Genomic DNA, 23905 nt, shown 5'->3' with positions numbered 1-23905 from the left:
ACAACTCCTCCCATGATCCCACGCTTCATCACGACGCCACCAAAAACTCCATCTTTTGTGATTGTTTTGATAGAGGGACCCCTCGTTGCAGAAAATGACATATTGTGCGTTTATGTCAGAGCCTTCCTTGCTTTGTAAGGGGCCCAATCAAATCAAATCAAATCAAATTTATTTGTATAGCCCAATATCACAAATTATACATTTGTCTCAGTGTGCTTTACAGACTGTACAGGTTACGACATCCTCTGTCCTTAGACCCTCGCATCGCACAAGGAAAAACTTCCTAAAAGAAACCCCAAAATTAAAGGGGAAAAAATGGAAGAAACCTCAGGGAGAGCAACTGAGGAGGGATCCCTCTCCCAGGACGGACAGACATGCAATAGATGTCGTGTGTACAGGATAAACAACATAGTACAAATACAACATTTGACAGAAATTATGTTGTGTTGGAAAAAAAAGAAATAGAAAGTATGGATGAATCCAGGAAAATGTCAATAAGGCTTCCCGGTGTCCAGCAGGACCAGGTCAGCAGGCGCTGTCACGATTCATGATCCTGACGTAAACTTTATCAGTGGCAACCTGCCACATGAGAGACAGACACTCCGGGGATGATACCCCGGATGGTGAGTTAGTAACATACATTTACATAAATGCATACAGATAGAGAGGGAGAAGAAGAGAGAGGGAGGGGAAAAGAGAGGGAAGAGAAGGAAGAGAGCAGGGAGGTGTCCCCCGGCAGTCTAAGCCTATAGCAGCATAACTAGGGGCTGATCCAGTGCAAACCTGAGCCAGCCCTAACTATAAGCTTTATCAAAAAGGAAAGTCTTTAGCCTACTCTTAAATGTGGAGAGTGTGTCTGCCTCCCGAACACAAACTGGAAGCTGGTTCCACTGGAGAGGAGCTTGATAGCTGAAGGCTCTGGCTCCCATTGTACTCTTAGAGACTCTAGGAACCACAAGTAACCCTGCAGTCTGGGAGCGTAATGCTCTAGTTGGATTATAAGGTACTATGAGATCTTTAAGATATGCTGGAGCCTGACCATTAATTGATTTGTAAGTCAGGAGAAGGATTTTGAATTCTATTCTGTATTTTACCGGGAGCCAGTGCAGTGCAGCTAATACAGGAGTAATATGATCCCGTTTCCTTGTTCTAGTCAATACACGTGCCGCTGCATTTTGGATCAACTGAAGAGTCTTAAGCAACTTTTTGGGACAACCTGATAACAATGAGTTGCAGTAATCCAGCCTTGAAGTAACAAATGCATGGACTAGTTTTTCTGCATCATTTTGAGACAGGATGTGTCTTATTTTTGCAATGTTAGTAGATGAAAGAAGGCAGTCCTTGAGATTTGTTTTATGTGGGAGTTAAACGACAGATCTTGATCAAAGATGACGCCAAGATTCCTTACAGTGGTGCTGGAGGCCAAGTTAATGCCATCCAGAGCTTCTATGTCATTAGAAAATGCGTTTCGGAGGCGTTTAGGGCCAAGTATAATAACTTCAGTTTTGTCTGTGTTTAACATCAAAAAGTTGCTAGACATCCAAGTTTTTATGTCCTTAAGGCATGCTTGAAGTTTAGCCAATTGATTGGTTTCATCTGGTTTAATTGATAGATATAATTGGGTATCATCCGCATAACAATGAAAGTTTATAGAGTGGTTCCTTATAATATTGCCTAAAGGAAGCATATATAAGGTGAATAGAATCGGTCCAAGTACAGAACCCTGCGGAACTCCAAGACTGACTTTGGCTGTCATGGAGGATTTATCGTTAACAAGCACAAATTGAGATCGCTCAGATAAATAGGACTTGAACCAGCTTAGTGCGGTTCCTTTTATGCCAACACAATGTTCCAGTCTCTGTAGTAGAATGTCATGATCAACAGTGTCGAAAGCAGCACTGAGGTCTAACAAGACAAGAACAGAGACAAGTCCTTTGTCTGATGCCAATAGAAGGTCATTGGTAACTTTCACCAGTGCCATCTCTGTGCTATGATGAACTCTAAATCCAGATTGAAAAACCTCAAATAAACTATTATTATGTAAAAAATCACACAACTGTTTTGCGACTGCTTTCTCAAGGATCTTAGCGAGAAAGGGTAGGTTAGATATCGGCCTATAGTTGGCTAAAACCTCTGGATCAAGACCAGGCTTTTTAAGAAGTGGTTTTATTACAGCTACTTTAAAGGATTTTGGTACATAGCCAGATAATAGAGACAGGTTGATCATATGCAGAGCTGCACACAGCAGTAACAAACATTGATTACACAAAATAATGGGATGTTTTCCGCTTGGCAAAGCAAACCGGCTGTACCTTCGTGTTTTATGTAGCGGACACACATGAGTGCTATCAATCTTGTCGTCTAACTGTGAGCAAGAAAGTTTTTTTTCCAAAATGTCGAACTGTTTCCTTTGACACAATTTTATCATAATTACAAACACGATTGCAAAAGTGGCTTGAATCAGGTCACGTACCACTGAGAAGTCATTTTTAGCTATGGAACCTTTAAACACAGCATGAGTCAAGTAGCTGAGCTCCAAAATAATCTCTTGATGAACCTGTAATTTGTGAATCCTTCCAGAATACAGCTGCTGACGATCAGTCCCATAATTGATGCTTAAAAGAAACTGGTGGTATAAATTCAACCTCCCATTTTATCGCTGTGAATTGCTTCTTAATGAATGACAGTTTGTGTGATTTTACGAGTGATCTACTCCATTACTGCTTAAATAATTGGGTTAGTTAAAGTCTACTTCTCACGAGCATTCATATTCATTTCTGAAATACTCACTTTACTCTATTTCAATCCACAATGTGGGTCCCTCATTCTCCCCCAATAGGGGCCACCTGGTCAGTCTCCAGGTGTAGGCATCTTTCTACTGACAAGACAAATGTAAGATTCTTCATCACTCTGACATTTTAAATGTTTCATTATCAGGAAACAACAGACTGCCACATACTGGATGTGGATGACGGCTTGATGATTCTCAAACATCATAATACACATAGTTGGTCAGGTAATATGATAAGATAAGGAAACATAATTGTCCAGTGTGACAGCAGCTATCAATTGTATAAGTTATCAAGTATTCTACCTGCTATTCCATTAATTAATCGAGTAATCCGATAAGAAATACTTCAAACGCTGTTCTTTCTAGAATGTCATTAAAAAGACATGAGACTGAGAGCCCTTGGCAGGCACAAACTCTTTAGTTGTATTGGACTCTGCTACATATATGTTACAGTAGTTACAGTATATCTCAAAAGTGAGTACACCCTTTAGATTTTTGCAAATATTCTGTTATATCCTTTCAGGGGATAACATTATCCTACTGAAACTTTGATATAACTTAAAGTAGTCAGTGTGCTGCTTGAATAACAGTATAGATTTATTGTCCTTTGAAAATTACTCAGTACACAGCTGTTAATGTCTAAACAGCTGGCAACAAAAGTGAGTACACCCCATAGTGAACATGTCCTAATTGTGCCCAATGATGTTGTTTTCCCGCCCTGGTGTCATGTGACTCGTTAGTGTTACAAGGATTCAGGTGTAAATGATAAGCAGGGCTGTTAAATTTGGTGTTTTGGGCACAATTCTCTCTGAATGCTGGACAACATGGCACCTCATGGCAAGGAACTCTCTGAGCGGCTGAAAAAAAGGATTATTGTGCTTCACAAAGATGGCCTTGGCTATAAGAAGATTGCCAACACCATGAAAATGAGTTGCAGCACAGTGGCTAAGATCATACAGCGGTTTTCCAGGACAGGTTCCACTCGGAACAGGCCTCGCCAGGGTCGACCAAAGAAGTTGAGTCCACGTGCTCAGCGTCATATCCAGAGGTTGGTTTCCAAAAATAGACGTGCGAGTGCTTCCAGCATTGCTGCAGAGGTTGCAGAAGTGGGATGTCAGCCTGTCAGTGCCCAGACCATACGCCGCACACTGCATCAAATCGGTTTGTATGGCCGTCGCCCCAGACAGAAGCCCCTTCTGAAACCGATGCATAAGAAAGCCCGCAAACAGTTTGCTGAAGACAATGAATCCAAGAACATGAGTTACTGGAACCATGTCCTGTGGTCTGATGAGACCAAAATAAACCTGTTTGGGTCAGATGGTGTCCGGCGTGTGTGGCGGCACCCTGGTGAGGAGTACCAAGACAAATGTGTTTTGCCTACAGTCAAGCATGGTGGTGGCAGCATCATGGTCTGGGGCTGCATGAGTGCTGCCGGCACTGGGGAGCTGCATTTCATTGAGGGACACATGAATTCCAATATATACTGTGACATCCTGCAGCAGAGCATGATCCCCTCTCTTCGTAAACTGGGCCGTAGGGCAGTTTTCCAACATGATAATGACCCTAAACACACCTCCAAGATGACAACGGCCTTGCTGAAGAAGCTGAAGGTTAAGGTGATGGACTGGCCAAGTATGTCTCCAGACCTAAACCCAATTGAGCACATGTGGGGCATCCTCAAGAGGAAGGTGGAGGAGTGCAAGGTGTCCAACATCCGTGCGCTCCGTGATGTCGTCGTGGAGAAGTGGAAGAAGATTCCAGAAGCAACCTGTGCAGCTCTGGTGAATTCCATGCCCAGGAGGGTTAAAGCAGTGCTAGATAACAATGGTGGTCACACAAAATATTGACACTTTGGGCACAATTTAGACATGTTCACTATGGGGTGTACTCACTTTTGTTGCCAGCTGTTTAGACATTAACAGCTGTGTACTGAGTAATTTTCAAAGGACAATAAATCTATACTGTTATTCAAGCAGCACACTGACTACTTTAAGTTATATCAAAGTTTCAGTAGGATAATGTTATCCCCTGAAAGGATATAACAGAATATTTGCAAAAATCTAAAGGGTGTACTCACTTTTGAGATATACTGTATCTAAGTAAGCTCTCATTGTCCAGGTGCCGACTGATTTAGCTGCATGTAAGCTTGGTGCATCTGAAAAATAAACAGAACCAAAGTTTTGGTTTAGTTTCCATGGAGCTGCTTATTTAATCATTTCAGAATCATGATTGCAGTGTGGAAATGATTGATACACACAATATAAAAAACACACTGCAGCCCTTTGCTGAATTAGAAATGTGCCATAAAATCCATGGAGGGAATCAGATGATTGTCATTCTGTTCACATGTTCCTGCGTGATGCTCATTATTTTGCCGGCTAGAGCTTTCAGATCTGTTCCTTTTTACATTCTGTGGTCTGCGGGATACTTCAAAACACTGACGAGTTTATTGGATCAAATTAAGTCACGCAATCGTGGGTTATGTGCCGATGTCTATAAAAAGAAGCTTAATGCTTCCTGCCATTTACTCACTTCATTTAGATCCCTTAAACTCAATTAAGTGGCAGTTATTGTCTGCAATTGAACTCTTCTCAGACGGTGGTGAGACCACTGCAACGTTTCAGATATTAGTGTCACAAATAACTCTTTTGAAGGAGTCTATTCATTTCTGCATATATATAACAACTGATTGAATATGAAAATATTGCCTACTGCATGCACACAGTTGGATTATTTTGGACTTTTACACAACAAACAAAACTGATGTCTCCTCTTGCAGAACCAACGTGAGTGAACTGCCAATGATAGTATCTGTGTGTACAGTCACGTAGGAACAGAAAAGTCGACACTTCCCTTGCTTTAAAGAAATAAATGAGCTCCTATTGCCTGAGACGATGGCTGATATTTGACCCTCTTGTTGTCATCATCTGCCTGAAAAGCATCAGCCCAGATCATAGAAAGCATCACACAAACCTGATGTGACCAGTCTGAGGTGAACCTTCCTGAGTCATCTCACTTTGAAATACTCCGTCAGTGCATCTCCCTGTCATGCTTTATCTATTTATCTGTCCTCGCCTTCACCTTTCTCTTGACCTTAGCCTCGACGCCCCCGTGTCTTAATTAGCTTCATCCACTGCCTTTTTTCCTGTCGTTTCCATCTCCCTCTCTACCATCTGTCCAACACTCTTCAGCATGTTGTTTGGACAGCTGAGGGGAGCAGGGAGTTTGCATCAGCACCACTGAGAGGCATTGAGTGTCTCGGTTCTTTACATCTCGGCGCTAGCCCTCAACGATCGATGACCTAAAGGTCACGGACAGACTGACAAAAGGGGTCACATGTATTGCTCGTAGATACATCGTGGGGAGAAGTTTTTGGTTGATGTCCTGAGGCGTTTCTCGCTCCGTCTCTCCCTCTCTGCACCTCTTCGTACCCAGCAAGCCTTTGACAGACAGCGATATGCAGGAGAAGTTCAATGTCAAGTCAAATGACTAAATTCTCACGAGATGTGTTCGTGGTGTGGTTAGAAATTCATGTTTGAGAAATGTTTTCAACTGGAAAGTACAGGTTTGAAATTTCGGATATGGCTGCCAATATTCCTTATTTTTCTTATCGATAACAAATCCAATTAAAAAGAAGTGTTGTCCGTTAGGGGAGGGCAATTGGACGGATATATCAGCTATTGGCGATTGGCTGGGTACATCACCAGATGTTTTTCTTTGGGCAATTTTATTTTGCTAATTTAATGGTCAGCCTCCGAAAAGGAGGCGGGCAGGGCGACCGACAGACAGCATGTAGAGCCAGCACATTCTCACATCTTACTCAGAGAACTGAGGGGTTATTCTGACCAAACTACAGCTGGGGATGGTTGAACAGTGGAAAGACCTAACCATGGTTCAGGGGTCTTATTTTGTTTGAATGAAGAATATATGTGAATGTATCGGAAATTGTCAGTTGTTGGGCTGAAATCCTACAAACTGTATATCGCCCAACCCTATTGTCCATCCATCAGTACTTTACTTTCCCCAGCCTCAGCTTCAGCCGCAATCCCATGTTTTTACTGAGTATTTGAATCTTTGAAACCAGGTCAAAATTATATACTTTAAAAAGAAAATCCCAAAACAGCCAGGCATTATGATATTTAGCAAACATCACTAAAAACAAGAGTAAATAGTTTATTTATGGAGGATTAAACTGCAGATTTGGTATGTAGAATCGTCTACGCTGCCCCTGCTCATTGGAGTGAAGTAGCACTGCACCCAGAGCAGCAGTGTGGCTAATTTGATTGTATAATAGATTTTGATGGACTAACAGAGCTCTATGGCACTGATGAATAAACTATATTAAGCTTTGGCTGCAGAGGCACTACTTGCAGTGAGATTTAATCATAATAGGATTATTTAGAATACTACCAGCCTTGTCCTTTACAAAATAATTCTGGAAGAAGCTGTTGCATGAAAGGATTGAGGACATTGTTGGGACTGCTGTCCAAGAGAAGAGGGAGTTCCCACACACTGTTGTTTACTTGTAATGAAATGTATTAGTGACACAGTGTTTCGGTCCTCAGACCTTCACCATCAGGTAACGCACGAGAACATAGACTACAGACTGATATAGTAAAAACCTGCTAAACTGAGGCCAATCTGGGACTGTGAGCTGACAGGGAATCTATCATATAATCAAAAATGACATTTCCAAAATATGCAGCAACAACATCCATCTATATAAAAACAATTTGAGTAACACATTTGAAGTCAAGAGGAGGGTGTGCATCAGCCTTCAGAACCAGGTACTGCTTTTCAGCAAAAGCCCATATTTCTTTATTGTTACAAAGTTTGCTGCACATCTTCCTGTGACTTTCATCAACTGTATTTCATTCATGCATTTTAATTAATCTATGCATTCATCAACACTCTATTTGTTCTTTGTGTCTCTCTCTTCATATTAGTCACTGCATGTAATATTATTCACCAATAACTTGTGCATTTGACCTTTTGTAGTTATTTCCACTTTAACCAGATGCGTGAAAATGTTTTATCATATTTTGCGCTCATGAGAAAATGTAGTAGACTATAAGTATACCTGAAAATGTAAGTATACTAAGTATACTACGTTTACTCAAGAGTGGCGTCTTCAGAGTCCACATCAGCAGGAGCTGAGAAGAGGACTTGCTCTACATTGTGGTCCAGTGGCTGCATATGTTGTACATGTCCTGGACGTGGCAGGAAAATGCCTGGAATGTAAAGTATAGCCAAATACCTTGAATGCATTGTTATGCTTTCAACCCACTGCAGAGGTCCTCAATTATTCAGAATCTTCCCACCTGTCCATCAGCAGATAGCTGCACGTCGAGCTGGGCAACACAGGGGCTCTGTGCAGAGGTTTGTAACACAGGAAGATCTGCATGAAATCATAATCCTGACACTTCCAGATCTGTTTCTTGGGTTTGAAAATGTATTCACTATTTATCATATCCTGACAAAAGCTGTTTACATTTCAATGCCTTTCCTTTGTGCCTTGGAGACAGCCCGTCCTTTCTTTCCACAAAACGTGTTCCGATTCTTGGCGCTGGTTAGAATACAGCATTTGTGGAGGTGTAACCCTGAAAAGGTTGATGTGATATCATTGAAGCAATGCTATTAGTTTGAGGAAATGTGTTTATGGTAATATGTCTTGTTATTTGGTCGTGCTGAAAATCACTGACAACTTAAATCTCGTTCTGTCGAATTTCAAGGTAAAAACCTCCCTTTTATCAGCATGTGTTATTGAAGGATGTACAATGTTTTATAATGATATGCCATGAATTTACTACTCAGCTTACTACTTTGGGGACACTGATCTATCGTTTTAAATTAACAGTTATTTCAAGCAGACAATAAGTAACTATTAGTCATTGGAAATAGATTTTGAGTTGGATGTTGATGTCAGGTTATTATACATCCTGTTTAAACAAGATTGTTTATTAATAAGATTTTGAAGTGTTGAGTCCAATCAGTAACCTTTGACTAAAACTTTCATACACAGTGGCCTTCATCATACTTTAAACTACATTGTCAGGAAGGGTACACATTAAATGTAACTCAGAAGCCTAGGTGTATGAGAACAGGCGGAGACTTGAAACTAACCTTTTCACCAGACAAGAACGTTGAAAGTGGACAATCCTGCAAAACCCAATATTATGTTCTATGACAGAATTGTTTTCCATGTCCAGTTCTCCCTTTCTGCAAAATCTACAAATGTAAACTGTCGTATGGTTAAGGTTAGGAAAGGATTGTGGTTGTGGCAAAACAACTATGAAAAAAGGTATGTTTAGCTTAGTCAACTAAAATATTTGGTTGGAATAAGATCCCAATTATGGATAATAAAAATACAAATGTTAATTGCAGGTCTGCAAAGTCAGATGTGCTACATGTCCACCAACAACCTAGACCTCCTCTCTCTTACTTTCCACCTCACTACATAAAAAGGATACTGAAGGTTGGCAATGGCCATAAATCGTGAAGTGCAGAATTGTAATCATGGGGTTGTTTGGCAGCTGTAACAGGCACCGTGCGCTTCACTGCTGCACGAGCAACATAAGTCTGCTTCCAGTTACAGTCGGAGCAAGTACCAGGACACTATTGATAGACAACAGCTTGCAGTTCATCTAGTCGGGGGGGGGGTCGTGTTGATTTACAGTTCAGTTCTTAGCCTGAACTATCTCGTCTCACCAGAAGTGCAGTAGCCAACAAAGTGGCCCACTATTTATTGGCTGATGAAGTGCAGCAGAACCCCCCCCCCCCCAATCTTCTCTTCCTTTTGTATTCGGTTGATACAATGCACATCCTCATTTTCTTTATCAAGCCTGTCATTGTTAGGCTAAGTTGGGGTTCATCTATGTAGACAACAGACCATGAAAAAGGGAAGTCAGAAGCAACTTTGACATAATGTGAAAGATGCGTATAGTTCTGCCAGCAGTTGAAGATCTCTGGAGAACCAGACAGTGGACTGTTGGCACGTTGCACTTTGTTCAAACATAGCAAGCACAGTAAAGATCGTCTAAAGCAGGGGTGGGGAACCTTTTTCCTATAAAGGGCCATTTTATTTTTTACAACAACCTTCGAGGGCCATACTAATTATTAAACTCATAACCTCTGCACATTTTTTAAAGACACAGCCCATTCATTTCACTTTTCTGTACATGCTGTACAAAAAAGCAACTTTTTTTATTCATGTATCTTCTGTTTTATCAGAAAACATAAATCCTTTATTAGTCCCACAACGGGGAAATGTATCTTGTCACAGCAAAAGAACATGAAGTAAAAAGGCAGTAAACAATAATTAAATAGAATAAAAAATAATACAAGTACCAAGAGGTTGATAGAAAATAAAGTGAGTATTGTAAATGGCAGTGATAATTGCACAGCAGTGGTGGAACAGTCTGTTCTTGGTGTGGTGGTCTACCGGTCTATCTTTCCATGTTTGTATGTTACGCTCTGGAGAGCTGCTTGTTGGGCCAAACTCCGCTGAAGAGCGTTAACTTTATCCAAACGCACTCGTCCTTTCAGCTCGTGCAGTTTGGATGTTTCGTGCTGTAATGACGCTCAAGATTATTTTTCATCACCGCAAGTACGTCTGCAAAGACTAGACACACTGGCCTTTTACTTCCACAAAGAAATAATCGACATTTCTGTTTTACACTCGCCACGCTGCGTTCACTGATGTTAATGACCATCTCGTTTAATAGTGAAGTTTGACATGACGTGACCACGTGATGACACGTTCCGCTCGTGTTGTGTTCAAGGACCCTGACCGTGGCTTGCAAAAATAGTCAGTCGCCCGATTTATTATATTGGCGTCTAGATTTTTTTGTGGTTTTCTTTCTAGTGGATTTTTTTGCGTGTGTTATGAATTACCTCGAGGGCCGAATCAAATGGTCTCGCGGGCCGTATACGGCCCGGAGGCCGGAGGTTCCCCACCCCTGGTCTAAAGCTATGGAGACCTGTGGAGCATGCAGTTGAAGTTGTATGGTGAAAACAAAAGTCATTGTACACCTAGACTTGCTTTGCAAAACAAGTGAATGTAAAAGGAAAAAAGTGCATGTCACCCTGTTTGAAGATTGCTGGCAGTGTAAATTACAGCGTAGCATTCCACACAGAATATAAGTCAACACTGTAGAATAGGCCAGATGGTGTAGACTTTAATTTGTCCCTTGGCAATTTTTTCCACATGAAGTAGTATTTTGGGAAGTGATGGGGGGTCAGTGAGAGAGAAGAAGTGTCTGATCAGTTCTAAGTATTTGTGTTTTGGTTCAGTAGACTGAGAGACTACAGTGCATTTCTGATCACATGTCTGTTTTATATGCTTGCCCCAGTTTTACAGATGCTTCCGAGCCCTGCTGCATTGTGAGGTTCCTCGACGAGGCTCCAGCATAAAGAGCTCCTCGAAGATCACCACCAAGGCCATGAGGGGGATAGCAATCACTAGTCCGCGCCACATCAACGACTTCCTTTTTTTGGTAGCCTCCCTGGGTCAACCGGCTGCCTCCATGCCCCAACTGGGCCCCTATGTGGAACCAACCCTTGATATCACCAAAGGCCCCTCTTCAGACAACAAACCTGTCGACGTATCGATTGCTGATGATTGGCTATAACCATGAAATCTGAAAGTACCAAGCCAGGAAGTCATGAATACTGAGAGGTAGTGTTGCAGAGGCATGGACCGCAGGGATTTAAGTGGATTTAACGTGGCTGTTGCTTCAGCTTTAAAATGGCTAGTAGACATGATCGACTGGTAACAAAGGAACGTCTGGGAAGCCCTCTGGACAATATAAACCGGCAGAAGCTGGAAGTTTGTGTTTCTTTGCAGAGAAAAAGTATATATATTAGTCTTTCTAGGAATGGGCATTCAAATGATTTTCTTATGACGATGGAGAAAGAACTGTCAGACTGTTATGATAAGAGAAGAGGAATTGTAGGGATCAATAATTTTTTGCAATATCTAATGTTTGGTAAAGTATTCACTTTGATATGACAGAAATGTGCTCAGAGTTCAGGAGGGATAAGATGTATTTTTGTATGGTTTGGTTACCGACTGTGGCACTGGTTACAAAGATTAGATTAACACACAAGTTGTTTATTACTGCAAACATTTTGAAGTCTTTTTCTAGACTAGACAATATAAAAAAAATAAAGATTAGAGTAATGCACTGGTAATGATTTTAAAGTATCAGTCTTTTTAGCTTTTATTCTCTGCATTGAATTCATCACTCGTCACTTTGAAATGCAAAAGTACTTTTCAATTAGGTGGATTGTTGGAAGTAGCATGGATAGCATGCTAAAGGCATTAAAGTTGTCAGGAATAGTGACCTAGGCAAAGTGAAATAAGTGCATGTTGGAGAGTTACTGTATAGGTCCTCCAATAATTATGTGCATGTGCACTGTAAGTATGCAAGGTTGTAGAAATAGTGTCTGGTAATGTTCACTGGATAACACTGATACTTGGTATCGGCAGAAGTCCTCTCTGGACGGATATGTTCACGTGTACTTACGACTACGAATTCTGGTTTTTGTTATCTATGCTGGACCCAAACCCAAAGCGCAGGATGTACTATGTGTTGAAGAACCGATGTCATAGGCCCTTTAACAATGATCAGCAGTTCAGTGCCTTGCTCATAGGCACATAGTCAGCAGTATATGTGGACAGGCTCTACTCAGAATTTCCACAGTAGTCAAACTATTTGCTTCCACAAAAGTCAGCCTACTGTGTTTAACAGGCTTTGAATTATTGGTGTCAAAGAAAATCCTGACAAGAAACAGAAATGACTTTCTAGCGTTTCACGTAACATTACAAGGACTTTACTCGAGGCGACAGATGGAATAATCTGTTCTGTATATATTGTTTGCCTATGCTTGCCTGTATTTTGTTCAATTTTTTGATTAACTGATTTGAAACTTTTCTCTTCTTGCAATACAAAGATAACTGGAGTTTTTCTAAAGCAGTTTATCAATGCTGTGCTGTCAGTGAATGTCTAAGCTATATGTGGTGTGGTACTTTTCGCTACTGCATAGGATTAGTGTATGTGTTTTTTTTGTAATTCTCTTTTAGCACACTGTTTTCTATGTGCTGTGAATATCTTGTATACATTAATGTAAATGAGTTGATACCAAAGCTACAGAAATTGTAATTTTTTTTGAGGGGAGCTGTTCAATAAAGTTTTTTTTTTTTATCTAAATTAATGTGCAATGCTTTCTCTGGATGAAGACTTGTTTAAGGAATGAAGTGATCCATATTAAGGAGGCTTTAAGTATGATTTGCAGTATACAGAAGATGAATAGTAAAGCATGTATAGCTAACCATGTTAGAATGAAATACTAGACTGATTTTAGACTTTTCCTATTCATACATATAATACTAGGCTACACTGAAATGCAAGAAAAATCAACTGGTGACTTCAGTCTCAGACTTTAAGCATGATATCTGTAAGTATGTATATGAATGTAGCTATCAAGAATATATTTTAAAACAATTACAGGATTCTTGTTTTAAAACCATTGTAAAGAGGACCATTGTAGAGTAGAGAGGATGTTTTCAACCAAATCACAGAGCTAACATTAGCTTAATTAGCCATCTGCTGTACATATGCTGTACATCTGAAATCAGGGACCCCTTATTGAAAGAAATTCCAAGAATTGTAAGATGTAAATCGGACACTGTTGTAATTATAAACTGCATTATGTGCTTTCCAAGAAAAGAGGCTTGACAGGCAAAGAAACGGTATGTAGTGTGGGCACAGCTTTGCAAATGGTACAGAAATAAATACAAATGGTGAAGAGTTCCATTGACAAAATGATATGAGAACAGGCTTTATCAAAGGTTACCCGGGGTGAACTGAGTCAGCAGCTAATGAAGTTACACTGAATAATGTAATAAACAGTGATTTTCCAAGGGGGAATATTAAATGTCAGGCTACCTCGAACCTGGTCACAAGATATTTATTTCTTCACTGGAAATCCTCTTATAAATTGGAACTACCACAAAGACATGCCACGTTTTATGTCCTATGACCATCTAACTGCCCTAATTGTCCAGTATAACAGTGCCAACTTTCCGAGGTCAAGAAGACTTGTTTTCATCTTCAATCTCTTGTCTTAAATCTTTTAAACAAGGTTAAAAAGACATTTTTCATCTGGATACAGCCGGGGTGAGAGAAGGTTACGCATAAACACATATGAGAGCATCCAAGCTCAAACACAGTGTGAAGTTTTAGACCACGAGTAATTCCTCTGGAACAGCTGGGGACTCGTGCCTATAGGGCAATCTGTCAAGAAGTAGTTATTGAATCATGTATGATGGACATCTTGAAATGAATCCATGTGTACTAGAATTACTGGAAATAGTGAATTGTTTAAATATATAATTATTAAATTGTCACCACACTAGGGTAATTAGGTTGTACTACAACAGTTGACATGAAGTTAATAGTCATTACACTGACAGGACGGGACTTTAGGCAGCCAGTTGTGGACAAGACACATTAATGTGATTGACCCAGTCATATAATTTAAAGGATTTACTCATTACATAGGCAATGATGATGATATCATATCACTGTTATGTTATGAGCTGTAGATGTTACATTATGGACCCAACATTTGTGTTTTCAGTGGATAATAACCACATTTACAAGAACTGCGCAAACTAACCCATAAGCCTATCCACTGGAGACTGAACTTAAATTGGTAGAGGGACTTCGGGTTGAACAAATCTGTTCTCAGCATGGATTTTAAATGTCTTTCAGGCTTCAGTGCACCTTTAGGGATGTTCTGCTAATTGTATTTGTGTAAAGTAAATTATAATTTTGGTCTCAAAAGATAACTCTCTTATTGTTCTTGCAAAACACTGGATAATCACTCCAAGTGCTTCTGACACTGAGTAATAGTGGTCTGAATATACTGAATTTGAAGAAAATACACTCCGCCAGAATTTCTTTGTTAAAAAGATGTCTGAAGATGGGTATAGCTGGTAGTCCTGAGCTAAAATACACAATAGAAACATATAAAGTGTTATCAAGTTCACCACCAAATTTCAGATAAAAAGGGATAAAAACGTAATTTATTAGACAGGTTTGTCTAAGAGTAACACCAGGCGTACACCAACTGTGCAATTTGTACATATATTTATTAACTTAATAAATATTATTTTTATTTATTTATAAATAACTATTATATACCCATATTCCCTGTTAGTAGTAATCACTAAGTTAAGTATGAACACATTTTTTTCTAATATTTTTATGTTTTTTTGTATGTTCTTCTGAACAATAAATAATAAATATTATTTTGAAAAACAAATGTATTTTTAAAAAACAAACCATGGGAAGTGACGCATCTAACGAACGAACGAGTTCATTATCTATACGATGCGCACGCCACCAGGACGCTGAGCTGCTCCTGGCGCAGCATGCCAATGAAAGAAGAGGGTGGGCACTTTCTTATCAAGTTGACACTCATTGGCTCATGAAGGTTGTAAAAAACCCATCGAAGCTCCGATTGGCTCAAATGAAATGTCAATCAAATGCTGAGAGCCCGCGCTAAAACCAGGACGTGTCTGAACCGTGATGAGTGCACGAGATATTAAGTTATGACTGTTTATGATCACACAATGTAAAAATCGATGAGCTGATTTCACAGATTGCAACACCTGTTCATGGACTTTTATCGATGTGACGATGTTCACAGTGGATATCTTTTTACCGGAAACGAACGTGTGAACATCTGGCAATGGCTTTTAAGCGTCTTTTTCAAAATATTGCTGAAGAAGAAATTTATGAGGCTTTATAGGTAAGTGTAAGTAAGTGGGCTCAAAGTTGTGATTTTGAGTGTACTTGCTAGTTTCAGGAGCTGATTGTACCTGCTTGATTTTCATCTCAATATCTACATAGACGAGATTCTAAGCTTTCAAAAAATATATAAAAATCATTTTTTATTAGAAAATGCACATGTACAGGCGCAATAAAACTCCTGCTGGGCTCGCACACGGTAAGAGGTTTTAATAAGCAGACATGCCTTTTATGACTGGAAAAGAAAGTGGCTCTCTTATTGACTTTGTTTTACATGAGAGCCACATTAATAGGACATAGTGAAGATCACTGATCTAAATGAACAGACAGAATGGGATGAAAAGTTGAGCTGCAGCCAAATAAAAGATTTCACCTTTTTAAGCAAATCAAATTAATTTGCATAGCCCAATATCACAAATTATACATTTGTCTCAGTGTGCTTTACAGACTGTACAGGTTACAACACCCTCTGTCCCCATAATTAAAGGGGGGAAAAAAATGGAAGACTAGAGAGAGCAACTGAGGCTACCATTGTACTCTTAGAGACTCTAGGAACTACAAGTAAACCTGCAGTCTGGGAGCACTAATGCTCTAGTTGGATTATAAGGTACTATAAGATCTTTAAGATATGCTGGAGCCTGACCATTAATTGCTTTGTAAGTCAGGAGAAGGATTTTGAATTCTATTTTACCGGGAGCCAGTGCAGAGCAGCTAATACAGGAGTAATGATCCCGAAGAGTCTTAAGCAACTTTTTGGGACAACCTGATAACGAGTTGCAGTAATCCAGCCTTGAAGTAACAAATGCATGGACTAGTTTTTCTGCATCATTTTGAGACGTGTATATATGTATTATGAGTCTTATTTTTGCAATGTTACATAGATGAAAGAAGGCAGTCCTTGAGATTTGTTTTATATGGGAGTTAAACGACAGATCCTGATCAAAGATGACACCAAGATTCCTTACAGTGGTGCTGGAGGCCAAATTAATGCCATCAGAGCATCTATGTTATTAGAAAATGTATTTCGGAGGCATTTAGGGCCAAGTATAATAACTTCAGTTTTGTCTGTTCAACATCAAAAAGTTGCGACACATCCAAGTTTTTATGTCCTTAAGGCATGCTTCAAGTTTAGCCAATTGATTGGTTTCGTCTGGTTTAATTTCTAGATATAATTTTGTATCATCCGCATAACAATGAAAGTTTATAGAGTGGTTCCTTATAATATTGCCCAAAGGAAGCATATATAAGGTGAATAGAATCGGTACAAGTGGAAGATTTATCGTTAACACATACAAATTGAGATCGCTCAGAGAAATAGGACTTGAACCAGCTTAGTGCAGTTCCTTTTATGCCAACACTGCAAGGGTCGCTGGAACCGACAGAACTGAACCCAAAAGCATGACAGAGACAGGCAGAATACAATATAGTTCAGTTTACTCAGTAATCCAGGCAGGGTCAAATTCCGGTAAATCAGTCCAAAAGGCAAACAAATCCAGTAAGGAGCAGGCAGAAGAATCAGAGTCCAGAAACAGGCAAGCAGGGTCAAAACGGGCAGGTTAGGAAAACTAAACTAGACGATCGCTAGAGAGCTTGGCATGAAAACACAAGACAATCTGTCAGGGAACAAGTGGGAGAGAACTGGTATATATCCTCTGAGAGAACTAATGAGGGAATGAGAAGCAGGTGAGGAGATGAGCTGTGGAAACCAGGTGAGGGGAATAAGTTGATTGTAGGCAGTGAGGATAAACCAGGATCTGAAATGATAAGAGAATTACTGACAAGGTAAAACCAAATGAAAACAAACTAATAGTGGGTGTAACGCGTGACAAACACAATGTTCCAGTCTCTGTAGTAGAATGTCATGATCAACAGTGTCGAAAGCAGCACTGAGGTCTAACAAGGCAAGAACAGAGACAAGTCCTTTGTCTAATGCATTGGAAACTCCAGTAATTTACTTTAACAACATGTGTGCATGAAATAAATAAATAAATAACATTATGAAAGATGAGAGGGATGCAGGTCAACTGTCTGAGTCCTGATCCAACAGGCACTTAAGAAACATGTCAGACCTATATCTGATCTCACTAATCTGTAGGCTTAAAAACTTTGAACAATACATTTTCTTCAACACATCACAACAATAACAGGCCATCTATTTCCTGTGTACCCTGTGCCAAAAGCAGCACTGCTGGGTGGCTACCAGGAAATACTTTCTACACACCAGCATAGAACAGCAAAACAAGAGACCGTCACACTGAGCTGAAATCACGTCTCTTACTGGGTTTTTCTGTTGTTTGTGATGTTTCGCAGCGGGCGGAGCTCAGCCTCTGCTCTCACACACACGGAGCTCGGAGAGAGTGGAGAGTTAACGGCAGGGGGGCTACACTTGTAGCGTTGCTGTGCATTTAAGCTTGGACAGTAAAAAAAAAAACTAATGCTAATGCCAGTCTAAACTAAAGACTGGATAGGGGAAGTCCGTGGCTGAGAGAGTCACAGATAGGCAGGACATACAGTGCATGGCAGCTGGGAGGTAACTGTACATAGACTGATTTATGCAGATAAAGAACAAAGCAGACACAATTTGTCAACATTGACCTGATTATGCTAAATGAATAGACTTCTGATAAAGCAGTTTCCTTATGCAGTGAATGTACAGTTATGCACCAGAGGAGAAATATGTGAAGAGACTCATCACACACGCTTGACAGGTAATAGATAGATAATAATGATTGACAGTGAAATGAAAGTAACAGACAAGCCAGTATAAATAAACTACACATGCCGTGATTACATGGGTGACATTTTGATACTGCAATTGTATCATATTTTTGTCAAATAATTTCATCAAAAATGTATAGACAGCCATAACCTTCACAAGACAAGTTAATGTGTGACAGCTCTCCTGTTCTATTTTTTTCATTAAACCAATTCATACTCAATTTGAAAATCTGCCATCATACTGTAGGTAAAGCATGTTCACACCTCAAAAGAGATAGAGAGAGAGAGAGAGAGAGAGAGAGAGAAATTAATTATGCACAATTAACAAATTAATGTTTGTCACTAACCCTTGGCAAGCTAACTAAGTCGACTGATCTTTTTCTTTTGGTCCCTGAAATCTCTGCCCTCCAGACACAAAGGTCTTAATTGCCTATGTCGTCTCAATTAGTCACAGGTTCTTTGTGAACTAATTTTGCATGTAGAGATAATCGAAACAGGTTTCTTGCACTCATTCCATTAAGCACCAGATCTTTTCTGGATTTAAGCTGTTCAATATTTTCAGATGATAACATTTATTTTTCTGTTCTCAGTTGCACTTTATTTTACTAATATTTTCAAGCATTGATACTGATACAGATGGAGTAGTGCAACCTATAAAAACAGTACATGTACAAATCCAAAGACACTGAATCATTTATTTCATTTTAATTAAGTGAGATTCTGTAATTTGTGCTTGTTGGCCTACCAGGTTTTTTTATTATTAAAAACATTAAACAGAAATGTTTCAAAAGGATCGCTCATGTGGTCAAAAATACCAACATGTACTGATATGACTTTTTCTTTTTTTTAAGATGATGAAAGGGTTGTGTTCTCCGATGTTCTGCTGGTCCCTGAATGCCCCGCTCTACTTGGTGACACTTTCTGACTTGGCGTTGTCAAGGTTAATTACTGCATCCAACTTTGAAACTCGACTGACAGTTTGGTCCAAATGAGATTCATTAATACGATTAAATATTAACCGAGTGGGAATTTCTCTGCCAAGGTGGCCGACAACTGCAACACAGCATGTGATGAATTGCTGCAGAAATTGCTGGTAGGCGCTAGATTTGATAGAAAGGCCCACGCTGTCTCAGGGGATCTGGAGCAGCAGACAACTCAATGATTGTTAAAGACTGGCACCACTGCTGCAGTGTGCATTGTAAAAACACCTCTGTAAAAATGTAAAGCACTAAAAAATGTGTCAACAATATGAAAGAATAAGCATCCCACATCTCTTTATGGTTATTCATGGTTAACACCTTATTCTGCTAACCACACAAGCAGATCGTCCCTCATCTTCTAAAGCAGTGGTCCCCAACTACCGGTCCGCGGACTGGTACCGGTCCGTGGGTCATTTGGTACCGGGCCGCACAGAAAGATTGAATAAAAAAAAAGAGGTTTTATTTTTGAAAAATCACCGGATACATCTGTCTGTGCATCTGCACATGTCAAGACGTTCGTCTCAGTCAAGTGATACTTTACTTCAAAAAATGAAGCCCACAAGCAACAATGAGTGGAAAACAAACGTCTTTAAAGAGCTTTTTTGGAAAAGGGAAAAGACCCAATGAGGAGGCATTTAAAAGACAATATCAGGAGTCCACCTGTAGCGATAAACACCTCAACACGTGTTTATCGCTACATGCGCCGCTCTGCATAATATACAGGCTCGCAAATGAGGCAAAGCCTTCATAACGGCTTCGCCGGCACCCGGCATTAAAAGACAAGCCCTCGGAGTTTTTGAAAGAAAAACACATGAACAAGAAGGACATAAACAATTACTGATGGCCACCACATCAACAAACGCGAGTGCACTGAGAGCGTCATACTTAGTGACTAACCGTATCGCTAAGAGAAGAAACCTTTTACTATTGATCGTGTGCATGTGACGTCACGCTTATTTCCCAACCCGGAATTCAGCCATGTTGGTTGGTATATACAACCAAGACGGCAGCCGTTCACGTGTGAGTTGCTGCAACGCTTCGTAATTTTCTTTGTATTTAAACGTCTAAGATTGAAAGAAAATGCCAACCTTGTGCGCAGTGTATAATTGTGGTCATAACGCTACTCGTGACCCAGAGAAACGGTTCTTTAGATTTCCTACAATCATCAAAAACAACGATTCACAAAAGAGGGATGAATTACTGTCTACCGAACGTCGTAAGCTGGTTTAGCAACATAAATCGTAAGGATTTAACAGAAGATAAAGCACAATTCACCCGTGTGTGTGGCGTCCACTTTATATCTGGTAAGAGTTCATGCTAAAGCTATGTTTACGTTTACGTTAGCAAGGATAACATCGGCGCTCTTCTCACTCACAAACCACGGCTTGAGCGGTGTATCTCGAGCTCTTTGAGAGTGATTTACACGGGCATGGACGAGCACCCTGTCATCTTTCACTGATTTGGTAAGAAGACTACCAACCCAGCCAGAAACAAAGACATTATAAGCATCTAAGCTCTTGTATGCCTTCATTTGTGCGTTGGTTGCCCACAACGTTTGTAGCACAAGATAGTTCACAATATCAGGATATTCAATCGGCGGTAATGACTCTAAATCCTCAATATAATCAGACAGCTTTAGCGTGTACGGGTCACAGCCGCAAATTTTTACTTTTTCTCTGAATCTTGCCTTTGCAGAGGACTCCAGAGAGTCAAAATACTTCGAAGAAGTCGGAGTTGTATTGTTGTAGTTGTTCGCTTTAGACGCCATTTTTGATTTGTATATCATCCAACATGGCGTCGCACGCATACGTTACACAGTTTTGTCACGTGATTGCACACGAAGAATAGGTGAAGAATTGATACCCCTATATTGGACCGGCTCGTTGCAGAGACATAAGCTCAGGGCTCCCTCTAATTCAATGTGATGGTGAGTTTTTTATGCACTTTATATTTGTTTTTATGCCAGTCGTATCATTGTATTCCATCATATTTATCCCCCCCCCCCACACACACACACACACACACTTTGAAGGGTCTGTGAAGATATTTTCTTACATGAAACCGGCGGTTGGAGACAGCTTTTCTAAAGGGCTCTTATGGTGATGCCATAATGTCATATATGGTACGCCTTCCAAACAAAACACTAAAAGGTCGGGAGTTCAATACCAGGGCTGCCACCATTGTACCCCTGAGCAAGGTACTTAACCCTGAGTTGCTCCAGGGAGACTGTCCCTGTACTTAGTTCAATGTAAGTCGCTCTGGATAAGAGCATTGGCTAAATGACCTGTAATGTAATGATGCCAAAGTCTGTTGCTATGATATTTATCTTTGAGACACACCACCACATCTCATTTAATTTCTCTCTTCTACTTTTCATAGCTAGTGGGCGTAACCTGAGACAGTTTTGGTTACTGCTACCATAGATAAGGGCTTATCCCCTCTCCTTTTGAAACTTTAACATTAACATTCCCTTGTGCCAAAAGATTTATAAAATAAAAAAAGAACATTGCTGCCTCTCTGTTGCATGTCAAGCCACTTGTCATGAGGCCATGAGCAATCATCATCTGTTTTTATTTGTTGAATTCTGCTTGTTTGTTTTCTTTTGAAAGAGACACCAATTGTATCAGAAAAATCACAAATAGAACATTGCATGACATGCCATGATGCAAATTTGCCAAATCGAAATTAATGTTTTGAGCGCACCGATTTCCCGTCTATCCACAGAAAGTGATAAACTGAAGGGTGAAATACAAAGTGTCTGGTGAACAGGATCAAGTGGGTACTCAAAGAATAAGCCGAACTCCCAACATTAGATGCTGAGCCTTTCTTCTCCAAGAGATCCTTTGGTATAAAGAATCACGGAATATTTTGTAGATGGTTGGTTATGCTTTTTACTGCAATATCAAATGACTCGACTTATCTGAAAGTGCAAAATGACGCTTCAATGATTCTTTCATTAAATAAAAATCCATATTTTTGATACTATTCATCTATTGTTTTTCAAGCAATAGAGTAGATTTAATGAATCGTGTTATCTACAGGAGTTTGCATAGTGTAAACTTGTAATCCAGCGTTATGAAGAGACAGCATTTAAACACTGCAGTACACCACTTAAGCCCAATCATAAGGCTTTAAGTGGAGCCACGGGATTCAGGAAGGAAGCCAAGTGAACAGTATCAGGTCATCCTTTATGTGAAGTCTAGAAGGACTATCTGCAAATAGATCCCACACTGAAGTCTCTTACAGGAAGCTTAATCACTCATGCCTTCATATCTTTTGTTAATCATTATATTTATCAATTGAAATTAATATATACACAAAAGAATAAACCACCGAAGGACAACAATTTACGAAAGAATATTCTACTTTATGTCTTCATTGGTGTTATTTCTAACAAAACAGTGAGCTTGTTTAACTCAAGAAATAGGTCTGGCATTTGAAGACAGAGGAAATGTTAGAAACAAAACCCATTTAGAGTGTAAAAGGAAAAATAAGTGAGTCAGCTTTCCTTGTGTGCGTGTCACAGTGATTTATGTTGAGGTTGCATCGTCTCTGTAATCATCCACAAGAACGGGCCAAGCTTGGTTATAGAATTTAATTACTCAGGCATCGGCTAATGGGGATTAACTGAGGAAATGTGACAAAAATGGAAGGTTATTAAGCTCGGCCGTGGTAATTTTCCCATATGGTATTATTGAAATCCTTGAGTAAATCCAAGACTAAGGAGGGAAATAAAACTCCAATAAATTTAGGGGAAATATAACTTCTCCCTCAAAACCTCCTCCTTCCTCTAATAAAGTCGGGGGATGGCTCTATGGATGGCAAACCGGGGACCAGATGGATGGAGGTGAATGGATCGTGGTAAATGGGGACATCTACTATATCCCAGGAGCAGGATGAGAAATAAAACTGAGGGTGAAGCAGAGGGGAAATGGAACTGCACAAAAGATAATTCATCACGCACTAAGAAATGGCACCTAAGCTCCTCTCAAGATGAAATGATTTTTGGCTGAAAATAAACAATCACAGTAGCAGTTCTGCATTTTATGAATATACATGTTTATGGATGCTCATTGCTCATGCAAAGTAGAATATGAACGTGTATTGCACAGAAACTCTTGCTGAAGGGATTGTTCAATAAGATTTAGTGGCTTTCAACATCTAACATTTCAAGACTAACTATTACCATAACTGTAACCATAACCGTACCATGAATTGCACATCATTTGCAGCATCCCGTCTAAAGCTCCGATTCACAATATATATTTTGCTAATGATATTACAGCACAAAAACGGCCACAGAGTTTTGCGTCTGATTGCAATTAACCATTTGGAAAAGTATAAATGTGATCACAAACAAATCATGCTCGATTTTGTGTGGTACTCCTGACTACACAGGGGAGGAACAGAGCACTCTGTGCAACAGGATGCGCCGCACAGTAAAACAATAGACTGTAAAAAATATGGACGTAGCCTCCATGACGTCACCCATAGGTTTCTGAAGAGCCGTTGTGATCTTGGCAGTGACTCCCGGAAAATCCAAAAATGGGCATCATCTGTGAAATTGAGGAGGACCGGGTGACGCAGTAGAGCAGTGG

The 23905-nt window shown here is 39.9% G+C and overlaps 1 protein-coding gene across 1 annotated transcript in view; it reads left to right on the top strand.

Moving 5' to 3' along the window:
- tmtopsa (teleost multiple tissue opsin a) overlaps window positions 1–12996 on the top strand; it is a 54009-nt gene extending 41013 nt beyond the window's left edge. The window contains exon 4 of the mRNA XM_029452688.1: window positions 11143–12996. Within this exon, the coding sequence (XP_029308548.1) occupies window positions 11143–11421 (279 nt within the window). The 3' untranslated portion in view covers window positions 11422–12996. The remainder of the gene's footprint in view (window positions 1–11142) is intronic.
- The last annotated feature ends 10909 nt before the right edge of the window (window positions 12997–23905 follow it).

This window comes from Cottoperca gobio, chromosome 17, assembly GCF_900634415.1.
Source record: "Cottoperca gobio chromosome 17, fCotGob3.1, whole genome shotgun sequence".
NCBI classification, from domain to species: Eukaryota; Metazoa; Chordata; class Actinopteri; order Perciformes; family Bovichtidae; genus Cottoperca; species Cottoperca gobio.
The sequence above is the reverse complement of the archived record's forward strand: the minus strand, read 5'-3'. Positions and strand labels throughout refer to the sequence as shown.